This window comes from Phalacrocorax carbo, chromosome 9 (assembly GCF_963921805.1).
Source record: "Phalacrocorax carbo chromosome 9, bPhaCar2.1, whole genome shotgun sequence".
Classification (NCBI taxonomy): Eukaryota; Metazoa; Chordata; class Aves; order Suliformes; family Phalacrocoracidae; genus Phalacrocorax; species Phalacrocorax carbo.
In genome coordinates this window covers 27,816,217-27,828,818 of record NC_087521.1, presented here as the reverse complement: position 1 = coordinate 27,828,818, position 12,602 = coordinate 27,816,217, and the positions used below count along the sequence as shown (strand labels likewise).

Here is a 12,602-nt window from a genome sequence, read left to right as displayed (position 1 = left end):
AGAGGTTAGGAAAACTCATTTTCAAATAAATTAATTTCTGCTTGTTTGTGAACCAACCTTCGATTTCTTCTTTCTCATTCGGTGGATTCGTGATGCAAGCTGAATGGTGGTGAGAGTTTCTGCATAATTGGCTGGGGAGTCAGAAATATGCGCAATCATAGTAGTTCTGCAGTTGATGTTCCCAAGTGATTCCCTCAACAACATTGTCAACTTGTTGTCCCTGTGTCACAAATGAGAACACTAGGATGTTTCAAAGAAATCACAATCTTTTTTTGCAGACTTTTACACCACAAGCTGTGTTTTCGCTCTCATAGGATATATGCATGTATGCTACATGTAGATAAGAAATATGCTGCTATTATTTGACCACACTTAAAATGAGTCTAAATGTACACAAAGAAAGATAGTGATACTTTAATTATTTATCTGCCTGTGTATTTGCAGTATGGTACGTCATTTTATTTATTACATAGACAATTGTAAAATGATTGATAACTAGTTTAGTTATCTCAGGTTTAGCTCACATTACCCAAAAAGCTCGTGAGTGCTGTATTTTTAGCTGAGCAGACTTAGCACCTGGATAGCTAAGCTCGGTGAGCTCTGTGCAAACAATTTTGATAATAAGAAAATAATGAGTCAATAGAAGTAGTGATAAATCTCTAAACAAATAAAACAATGTTAGATATTGGAAATATATTATCAGTGCCACCCCAACTAATCTAGCTTCCATTCTGCCTGCTGTGCTATGCTCTGACTTAGCAAATGGGAAGTAGAATTTCTTTCTGAAGGCTTTCCTGGTGATGTGAGTCCTCTGCCACGGACAGCAAAGTTGACAAGACAGATGACATTTTGTCCTCCACTGGCCTCCAAGACATCTATCCCCAGGGCTCCCCGGAGGCTGCTTCCTATCACCTCCCTGAGCTGGCTCAACATGTGGGAACTACCATCATGTCTGCTCACTAGACCATGGTAGATGACAAAGCTGGGGATCTGCCCTTCCCTATTCTAACCCATCCATCCTCTACTCCATCCACAAACCTAGCAACTAGCCTGAGGAAATTATCTATCTGCCTAATACAGAAAGAACACCTGTTTGAGATGCAGCACTAGATAAATATGTGAAATGACATGATTGATAACAACGGCACAAAGTTATAACACATGAAGACAAGCAGCAATTAAATTTAAGGACTGAACGCCAAGTTCTCGTAAGGGTGTTTACAATGTGGCTCTTGTCTTTAAGCTGAGCTCCTCACAGGTGTGTTTGACATAATATTATTGTCAAGTACACTCCACAAAAGAACACACCTAAATGTTTGCTTCTGCTAAACAAATGTGCAACACGGTGGTCTTCTTTTTTTAACTGAAAAGATGTGTAATTCAAAAAGGCGTAGAGAAACAACCACCTTTGATGAACATACTTGACAAACACTCTAGTATTTTTTGAAATTTCAATACAATTTTTAAATATGTAAAAAGGAGAGAAAATCCTATGGAATTTTTATTAAATTGTTCGCTAATGACCAGCTGGCTGAGATTGGTCTAAATTCCAAACCAAGAAAACAGAGAGGTAGAAGAACAGAAAATATTTTGGCCATTTTCCCCTGCTTTTTTTCAACAATCAAACCCTCCCCAACATTTCACCCAACTTAAGTATATACCAATATGCATATAATTTTTGTTCACGTAATTAAGAATTTCATGTTACTATGTGGCATTTAACAAGTTGTTTCTATGTATATATACTTATAGACAGGTAGATTAATAGATATATGTATCTGTAATATAGAAGTGAACTTAAAAGAAGACAGACCCCTCTCTGACAGAACTTTAGCTTCATCTTAGGTAAAGAGTAAATTGTTGATGCAATTCATTGCTAAGGTAACACCAGCCACAAATTTAAGACAATGCAGACAATAGTTCACTTACTTATATGGCACATGCTTAGCACCATTAATTAAGGCCAAAATTACATTGCCCAGGGCAGAGAGAGACAGACACAGAGAGCCTCCTCCATCTCGGCTCTTGCTCAGCACTTTTTCACAGCTCCCTAGATCAATGAGATGCAAACGGCTGCGTCCTCCAGACACTAAAATAAAAAGGGGAGAAACAGTTGTACATCACTTCTGACATGGACTCAAGCCAAGCTTGGTATTCAAAACACATTCAAATGAGGAAAATAATGAATACAGTATGGGATAATGATCAAATTAAATATTAAAAGTAAGGAAACCAGATATTAGCCACAGCTACCAAAGTTAAAAGTGACTCAGCTGGCTTGTGGGTTCACTTCATTTTTCCTTTTTAAGTTCACTGCAAATATTGTTTAAAGTAACCCAAACCCACGGCATTTAAAAATAAACAATATGGTAAGAGGATTCATACTTCCTCCTTTGCCACTCTTCTCCATGCGATACTGGTATATGTGAAGAGTAAAAAGCATATGTGAATTCCTCCTATCTTCTTCCTCGCATTCAGGTTTGCTGGTACTTCTGGCAGCAATTGCAGCATCAAGGAAAAAGGCAGCTTTCTCTGCTGTCGGGGCCCTTAGCTCACTTTGGTTTTGAAGCTTGAATATAAACAAGAAAATTACTAATTAGCACAGGGGCATTTTTTTTAATTATTTTTTTCTGAACTGGCTAAATCTCTAGGGCACTAAAAGAAACAAATATGTACACCATGGGAGAAGGGTTTATAAATTAAAAGCAATAAATTTTTTTTACTCTCTTAAAAGTTGTCATAATTGTTGTCAGATAAAAGGAAATAAAAGCAGAAGAAAGTCAGACTCAGAAAAATCTATGTTGTTATCTCCATTATACCTGGGTTCCACATATTGGATCTTCTCTCAGATAAACCCCAGGAGACTGGCCATCCTGAAGGCTGCCAGTGGCTACTTCAGCTAACAAATCCTTAAGGTTTTCATCTTTGCCACTGATCTCCACAGCAGATACTCTAATAGAGAAACGAGTCCCAGTTTTTTCTTTACGTTCATTGATTAATTTGAAGAGCCAAGAAATTGCACAGGGGATGATACCAAGGCTTTGCGTGGAGTTATCTTTCCCAATCATGGTAAAAGATTTTCCTAGAATAGAAAGACAAACATTACATTAATTCACCTTTCTTGTACAAGACAGTATCTTTTCATATCACCACTGGACGTTACATGCAATGCCATGTGCTGCACAGATAATGGGAGAGAACAGATGCAAAAATGGAAAGTATTTCATTATTAATCCATTACTATTTATTCAATTAGTTTTGCAATTTTTGTAACTCAGACCCACAGCAAATTAACGTTAAAAGCATCTCTGATCTTTTGATTTTCATCACAACGCACCTATATAAACTTGCTCTTGAATAAGCTAATCTGATGTTACGTTTTACCTTTTCAAATTAAACCTTACAATCCCAGTGTAGAAATAAACCATGATAAGTTTGCAAAGCTAATTAAAAAGAAATTCTAATCTATTCATATACTCCAGGTTTATTGTTCCAGGAGCTGACAGCATGTAATTACCAGACTGACATAGTAATTAACTGTAACGAATTTGGGAGCTCACCAAGCTTGACATGACCAAAGCAAAATATGCAACCATCTGCACCATTCACAACAGACTGGATTACTTCTGCTACTGTTCCAGAGCATACCTCAGCCTGAAAGAAAGATTGGAGACAAATATGTAAAGGAGCATATACTGCTATGGTTTTTACTATTCTTCTGTAACGAAATGAATGACTCAATATTTTTGAGGTGCAATATTCTCCCCATTTTTATGGCATCCGTCCTATTATTTCAGTAACTACGCTATCTTAAAAAATAATAAAATATGCTACTACAGCCTAAAATAGTTCTCAATTCTATTAAACCAATTCTCTTGGAATATTGATTCTATGACTAATGTAGCAAACTGAATGCTATCCAACCAGGCTTCCTGCTGGTATAATAGCTTAGCCAAGGCTATTCAGCAATAGTAGCAACTCCACTGAAATTAAGCTACTCAAGAGTGCTCACAGGAATTAAAAATACATTTATACTGGAGAAAATGCATTAAGATCCCTGAATAAGATTTCATAGTATCATATTCTCCTCTTCCAGGGGAAACATCACCATCAATAAAGAGAACTTGCTAAAATATTTGAGTGTACTAAAACCAGTTTATCCACATCAGTGAAGGTTTCAAATACACAATAAGATGATCTATTAAGTACAGCAACTGGGGGCAGGGGAGAGGGTTGGTGTAAATATGTAACTACAGTGAAACGATAACTCTCTGTTTGCAGGTGCATGGCAGCAAGCTTGCCTCGAGCAATGATGCCTGCACAGAAATGGCTGTGCTGGCCAACGTCACCCAGACACACCACAAGCAGGCCACCCAACAGGCCACCACAAGGACCTGAAACAGCCTAGCCCAAACCAGAGGTCAACAACCTGAAGGACTGGTGCCAAAACCAGCAGAGAAGCAGGCTGTGACCGGCCACCTTGCAGCAGGGGCAATACTAGTAAGAAAAAGCCATGTCCGGTTCTGGATAATGTTGAGACCACTTGCATATTTCAGCTCAGAGATGCTGTTTGAGCTTATGCAGAATCTTAAAACCAGCCTCCTGGAATGGTTACCATTGCTTTAGGCACTGATCTATGTGGGAGATCATTCTCCATCTTTAGTGTTTGGCTAGAGCTTGAATTTAATAAATATTTTCATATCTTTAGTTTGGGACCCAAAAAATTAAACAAAATCGTAGGAGCAGATCTGAGGGTGGGATTCTGAACTAGATCTTGTCATGTTTTCTCAACATTAATATTCCATTTTTACCTTGGATATTTTGTGTTTTATTTTCCTTTCATCAAACCCTAATTTTTTTCAGCCAGTTCAAACTTGAAGTAGCTCTTCATACTTTGCTTAATTTTTTTCCTCTTTTTAAAATTTTTCTAGGATTTTTTTCTGAACCCAAGATTTTTCCCAGAAGGAAATTTCAGGTATCCAGTCTCACTGAATATACTGCAGTCCACAATCCTCTCAAATACCAGCCATCCCGTCTGTGCATCAGATTTCAGGTCTGGGACTATTACTGTACAAATTCACCCTTTTGCAGGGTATATGCACCACCAGTACCACCATCAAGATAAAATAATCAGTCAAAAACACAATATAAACAAACTGGAAAAGGCAAGGAAGATATAAAAGTTCTGTAACTGTTTCGCTATAGCAATCCCATGGGGTTAGCTGTATCTCTTCTCCGAACAGCATTTAGTTTAATGTTAAGCATGTGTTCACTTCCCACTGAAAGCAGTGGGGAAGGACTTTATTTCAGTGACATCCAATGGTTAAAACATAACTGGGTGGAAAAGCAAATTTCAAATTGGCTATGTGTCTTTCTCTAACAAGAGAAAATGCAGGAAGATAATTTAGTCAGCAAATCCATCTCCCCACCTATTACTCCTTAATTTTACATCTTGACTAAACTGAAAATCTAAGAATTTACCCACTTGTCTACTAATTACCATGTTTTTTTCCAGGCATTTAGGCAACTTATTCAAATAAAATTCCCCAGAAACAGAAAGAACTTTTAAGGCAACCAGATGAAGTGGCCATGAGAAGACACAGGTTTATGTGATTGACTCCAGTACCTGTGAAGCATCCTGGGGGAAAACTGCATCAAAGGCAAACATCTTTGGGACAGCAACAACTCCTCTCCTGTGACCTGCATTGGAAGGCCCACTTGCCGCTGGATCATAAAACGTGATTTGCTTTTTCCGCGGGTCTACCTTTAGGAAGGACATGGATTCGGATGTTTCATGTGCTCCTTGAGAGGGACAAATCCTTACCATCACTTTCACCTGCAAGAATTCAGAAGGAAGCAACAACTTGAGTTCCCAGCTACGGATAAACACATGCAAAGCATTCCTCTCAAACCCACTCCCCCTCCCATGACACATTCATTTGTAATATTTAGGTGTGTCAGAACAACCGTGGGACAAAACCAGAGCCAGATTTTCTAGCCTGGTCTCCACCCTGGGGTCTTCACTGAACTAGCTTTTAAAGGTGCACTTTGTCCCCTCAGTTGATCCTGTTCCAGTTTTACCATTTCAATCTATAAATGTCTGATCCACAGGTATAATCCACTGTAGGCAGAATAACATGCCTGAAGAAAAGGAAACTCTAGTCTCCTAACTTTCAAGTTCTTAATATGACCAGAAGTACAAACCGATCCACTCTGAAAATCGGTGTGAGTAACGCAAGGCTCAAACACCTAGTGCATTCAAACTGAACTAAACCTACAAACAATTCCCATTTCACATTCTTCTAATAAAAAGGTGCTTCTCTTATAGCCTTCTCAGGCAGATGCCTTTATGCTGTCATTGCTAGGCTCTTTGGTAGTTAGTTGCAGATTTAATGGGAAAGAAGAGAAGAAAAAAAACATTAAAAGGTCAAAAAGTTTGACAAGAAACCACTAAGTACATTTCGATTGCAGCATCCTAAATGCCTATTTCCTACACGTGGCATTTTAAGACAGCATTTTTAGAAAGCTCAGACATGTTGTCTGTGATTTCCAAAGCAGCTTATGGGAGCCAAGTGACTGGGTCTCACTGAAGTTCAGCAAAGGCTGCACACATGCTTCTTTTAAGCTTTGTGGAAATCATACTCTTACTTTGAAAAACTGTGAAATATTGCCTCTCACCCACTTAAAACAATTTACCATTATGAAATGCTCCCAGGTCAGAACCAGTGTGCTTCATAACTTGCACTGAAGTAAATTACTATTACAGGTGCAGCGAATCACTTTGCTGGTCTTAATTCTGCACTGCTCAGCAGATCAAACTTAAGAGAAAAGCAATGCTTAGCCAGAGTCACTTCCCACAGCCAATATGAAATGTTTCAATAATAAGCTGAACAACAGCATTATCTCCTCATCCAACTACCAGACAACTTTCACAGCACCAATGTTAACCTTCTAATTTCACTGGGTAAAGAGCCTCCACAGCTGTAATGCACCACAGCCAGCAGAGCTGGAACAATTTACACCCATAATCTCCAGAGCACCCATCAGGAGCTTTATCCTCTGCAGTGCAACTACTGACCCAGAAAACAGCCATTCCTTCTACAGCACTTGCACCTGATTTGGAAGGGGAGCGACAGGTAGCAAGCCCTCTGCTGCAAATCAACAGGTGAACCCTCCAAACACAGAGCACGCAGCCACCTGCTGCATCAGTGAGTCAGGCCCACCTCTAGCCCTGAGCTGGATGTTGCATGGGGAAGCTGGGTTGGAAAGCATCTGTCTCTGATAAAGTATGATCTTCCTTTTCAGTAACTTTTTTTGCAAAATTTAACCTTAAATCTGCCAGAACAATTTGACTCCTATTCAGTATGTTCCAAGAACTTACTTCATTAAAATGGTGCACCCTTATTACACTGACACATTCTTTGTATCTTTACAAAAAAAATGCACTTTGCAGTCAGCACTTCCCCATCGCTCTGTATCCAGAGAAACAATGGCAAAGGAAGAACCAAAGCTGAAAAACTACTTCAGCAAAGTACAACATGGCAAACGCAGGCAATGAACAGAGACCAGAGCAGGCTGAGCCCCCCTCTAGGACTTCCTTTCAATCCAGACAAGATGACAAGGTGATGGCATACAGACCTGCACCCAGTGGGTGCAAGCAAAAGGTAGTGTCCAAGCCAAAATGATCCACAGCAGATGGGTTGGTGCAGCAGTAAGCACCATGCCCAACTGTCCCTGCCTTTATCAACTGGGGAGGGTGGGTAATTTGAAGATTTCATTTAGGTCTTCAACTGTTTCATTTTTCTAGCTCCTACTTTCTACACGGGCTAAGCTGAATACAAGCATCACTGCACAGTTACTCAAGCATCCCCACAGATAATATTTTCCAGGAAGCAGCTATAAAAGGTTTTCCCCAACATTTTTTCCAAAGAAATTAAGAAACAGCCAACCCCTCCAATAAATACTGCAGGAGATTCCACCAAAGGTAGCACCAAATTCTTCCAGCTATTGACTCAAGCAGTCCCCCAATTTTAACACCTCCTTTTCTATCCCCTTTCATAGTGATATGAACATGAAAATCCAGTCCCAGAAAATAAGCAAACCTTTGAATAAATGAAGCAGCTGCTTCAAAAGCAAAGTGCATCAGAGGTGACACACTCAAGGCTGTTTCCTCATAAAAGCTCCACAAAGCCAGCTTTGTGTATTAGCCTGCTAGCTCAACCTTGACAAGCTACCAAGGTGCTCGGAAAAATAACCTCCCCTAGGAAAAAAAAATACAACACACACACACAAAAAAACTACCCCACCACCTATTTACAAATGTCCACTCAGGGTCACTTGATTAAAATGAATTTTAATATATGTGCTGTTTTCAAAGCACTTCTCTAAACAGTCCTTTCTGTTCTCTCTTCCACCTATTATTAGATTATAGCAGCCAGAGCTTGACTAAAAGGAAAATCGGTTTGCTCCTGACCTAAACAGCAAGTTACCTCCATCAGAGCATTGCTCCCTAACACAAAGATGGCTTCACTCCCATAAAAACCTTGTGTGTCAAATCAGCTTTTCGAGACCACCTCTCTGAAGCAGAAAGATACTAAAATAGCTTCCTATAATGGATCAGATCCCAAACTTAACAGGCCTCAAGGGTCATCTTTTTTACAGTGGAAGTGAGCTTTCAAGACAAATGGGAGGGGGAGAAGAAAAGCAGCTCGAGGGACTTCCTGTTTTAGTGTTTTGTGTATAAAAGCTGATTTGCAGAGCAGAAAAATACTGATTTAAAATTTAGTTTCTCTGCCTACTAAATCTATCTGTAAGTGACATAAGTGACATCTACGAGAAATTGTAGGGTTATGATGTGTCACATTCATTCATGATGCTGAGCCAGAATCCCACTTCACTCAGAAATGAAGCAGAAATGCTCATGAAAGTACCAACAAGCACAAAGATTACTCAAAAATATCCCTTTGCAAGAGCAAAAACTAAGTGCAGGGAGATCCTGGGTGCATGCACATCCTCCATATGTAAAAGAAAGGTTTGGTATTATACTATTTATTCTTCTTATACTTCCTGCCCTCCTGTGTTTCAGGACCAGTCTTAAGGGACAGGTTTATATTGTCAGCTCTGAAGTTCATCCCAGTACTCTTCTGAGATGAATACTGCAGAAATAGCAGCATACTATAGAATCAGCATGTTTCCTGCCTTAAGGATCAACTTAACTGCATTTTGTCCTGGTCTCTTTATCTAGTTCTCACACAAAAGGCATGCTTACCCATAGAGATATCAACATGCAGTGGAGGACATCACCCAGATACAAGGCCTTGCAGTGAAGGGACGATTCAAGAAAACGTTGGAACCTGCAGATTTTAAAGTAACTTTGGCCCGTAACTCAGGAGCATAGCACCAATACTTGCAATGCACTCTAAAGCTTTTATTTGCTTATGAAAATGAATTACTAGAATTAAGTGCAACAACATTAATTCCAGGCCCACTCAGGGCCACACCCTCTGTAGGCAGTTATTCAACAATATGGCCAGCTTTCTGGTGGTCAGTTCCAACAGCAGCAGTACGAGCTACTGGTAGCACTGCACAAAGCAAAGAAAACAGAAGATTAGGAATTTTGAGGAGAATTAATGAAGAAATGGATTAATAAAACAGGTCTGAAAGAATAAGAACAGGATTTGGGCGGGCGGGGGGGAGAGCTGAAAGGAATGGCAAGGCAGGGTGCAGGAGAGACAGAACACAAAAAAATGAAAGACAATACCTATATGGAGATTCCAGAAAAGTCCTCTCAGGCTTAGGGCATCTCTGCCCTGACCACTTTTAGACTCCTTAAGGAGACCTAAGATGGCACATCCCTCCTGAGATGGGGGAGACCCTTCCTGCTAGAACTGGGGATTTTTAGTAACTCCTCCCCCCTCCCCTTTTTTGTATTTCTTCTTCAATGTCACAGAAAGATGCAGAGCAAGAAAAAGAATTACAAGTGGGAGTTTATCCTTATCAAGGACACAAGACTTGTATGTAGAAATTCATACAGACATTGAATATTGGATAGAGGCTCCATTTTAATGATGATGATGACAGAAAAAAGTTTGTATTTGAGTTCAATTTCTGCAAATAAAAGAAACACAAACATCACAATACTTGCACATTATTAACATTTTTCTCAGGGCCTGAAGACAGCCTAAATCATGCAAACCACTGAAGTATCTCATTAATTAACTGACTCTAATCTGGTGGGTTTTGTATACTGGAGGTTAACATTCAGCTGCTGAACTTTCCAAATTCATGTTTCTGCAGGAACCAGGAGGTCAGCAAAATTGCTGAAGGAAATCCTATTGAAATCAAAAGTGTTTGGGAAAAGAAGATGGCAAATACATCCTGAATATGCCATTAAGAGATAAAGAATTTTAAAAGTAAATGAGCACATGATTTGGAAAAGCCCTAGAAATGGGTGGCATAAGGTCAGAGGCCCACCCACGCAGCACAACAATGTGTGTAATTTTAACTTTCACTGGCAAGGATGGGAGAGAGATCCATAGCAATCAAGGAATTTTTTATTTTTTTTAAAGTTTATCTGTCTGTCAGCCTACAGTGGAAGTCAGGGAAAAGAAAGGAGATAAAAGCAAACATCTGCAAGCTAGAATTCATTTGCTCCAGCTATGTAAGGGCAAATCGAGTGGATGGATGCTGTAGCATAAAAACAAAAGTCATCCTGTAGTTTTATGTGTGCATAAAGAATTTTAAGGGAGACAAACCGGCAAAGGGCAGATTTCTGAATAAAATGAGAGAGGGGAAAAAAAGAGTCCCCTGTGTGGAGAACAATGACTACGTGGAGGACTACAGGGCTAAAGCCCATACAGTTTTAGAAACATCTGATGAGACCACTAGGGAACCAAAAAACCACATAGTACACTCATATATCGGTAATTTGTTGGAGCCCTGAGCCAAAACTCTAGACCTTGACATCTTGGACCCTTATGAAAGTCAAAGGCATATTTAACAATTCTGACCTAAACAATGTAAGATCTCAGAAACTGAGAGATGTAAATCCTGGCTGGTACCTGCCCTTCCTGCTCTTACAGCCTTCCTTCTCCATTGCTGCTGTCTACCCCGTTTCACACCTAAGGGTCACAAGGAGAGACCTTCTGCCCCTTTGCCACGTGGTAGTCACTGTTCCCATGCTGTGACCTCCTCCAGGAGTGCCACCCCCGCATGCCCCCTCTGTGCAGACTTGTGATTTCCAGACCTCCCCTGCATACTGAACCAGCTGGAGTTGAGAACAGGACAAGGGAGTCTCAGCAACCAAAATAATGGGCTGACTACAGGACTGGTCAAGAGAGTGCAAAACATCAAGCAGATGTCAGTGTCAGAAAGTAGATTTGGAAAAAGTAAGAGACAGACCAAAAAGCCATGAAACCCAAACCTCAAAGCAACTCTCTGAGATGAATGTGAGACTGATGGCCAAAGGCAAGCTAGCAGTTTTGTCTAATACAGCCCTTATATTTTGGCTATGCTGACTTGAAAGAATCTATGGCAAAGCCATGCATCAATGAACACAGAACTCCTCCAAGACTAGTGAGGTATGCGTTGTCCCAGAAGAAATCACATCCAAGGCTGAAGTTGTAGAGAAATGAGCCAGTGATAACAGAGAGAATGACACAATCCTATGGAATTCTAAACAGAAACAACCAAGAAACTGAGACAGTCAGGTTTGCATTGATTATTACACTGTAATCAAAAGAGATGGAAGGTTTATCAGCTCTGAGACCAGATGAAGGGGAAGGAGTGTCTCACATTTAAACAACCAGATGATTTGGATTCTGTTCCTAAGACTATCATGGCCCTCTACTACATGTTTTAGACAATGAATACAAAAAATACTATATATATCTCAGAAAGTTGGTCGTTCATCTTTCAGTGGAGTGAAAGGTGCCAAATATTCTATGTGATTTAATTTGGGGCAGACACGTAGACAGAGAAGACTCCACTAATTCACTAAGTAATGACTAGACTCTATGGCATTTTGAATGCTGAGGAAATTAAGACTCTGACCCAGCCAAGTATGTTAGCACAGGCATAACTGTAACATATGGTATCTCCTTTGAAATCAATGGATGTGCAGCGTTCATATGTTTATAGCGACGCTTTGTTATCATTTGATGCTTATATAGTCATCAAGTTTTAAATTAGACAGAAAAAGAAAGAAGAAAGAAGGAATGAATTTAAAAGTATGTAACACTAAAATATACGCGCTTAAGCCTTTTTTACTAAAATAAATGCTGACTTTATCTCTCTATTTTGGGAATAGTGCCGGCACTATATTGGAATCCATTCTAAATATGCTGGTCATATTCTGCATTAGAGCAGTATCATAATCCCCAAATGAACAAGCAATTTGGTCTTTAGCAATAAATGTCATTATATCAAATTTGAATGGACACTAAATATTCCCTGGAAACACACATCCTTGACAGCCATCGTGCAGCCAGGAAGTTAATTTTGTCCAATGTTCACAAAATGGCATACAACAGCAGGTTAATTAAATAACTCTGTTTAGACATCCGCTATTCTGAATTAAGATTTCTCAGCAAGAAATTATGAAG

At 39.6% G+C, this 12,602-nt stretch overlaps 1 protein-coding gene across 2 annotated transcripts in view; it reads right to left on the bottom strand.

Annotated features, from left to right (window-relative positions):
- KIF26A (kinesin family member 26A) overlaps positions 1 to 12,602 on the bottom strand; it is a 103,117-nt gene that overhangs the window by 12,301 nt on the left and 78,214 nt on the right. For both annotated transcript variants that reach the window (XM_064460884.1, XM_064460885.1), the window contains exons 6-11: positions 5,627 to 5,836; positions 3,561 to 3,654; positions 2,820 to 3,082; positions 2,386 to 2,569; positions 1,930 to 2,089; positions 58 to 220 (exon numbers count right to left, since the gene is read on the bottom strand). In XM_064460884.1, the coding sequence (XP_064316954.1) occupies positions 58 to 220; positions 1,930 to 2,089; positions 2,386 to 2,569; positions 2,820 to 3,082; positions 3,561 to 3,654; positions 5,627 to 5,836 (1,074 nt within the window). The remainder of the gene's footprint in view (positions 1 to 57; positions 221 to 1,929; positions 2,090 to 2,385; positions 2,570 to 2,819; positions 3,083 to 3,560; positions 3,655 to 5,626; positions 5,837 to 12,602) is intronic.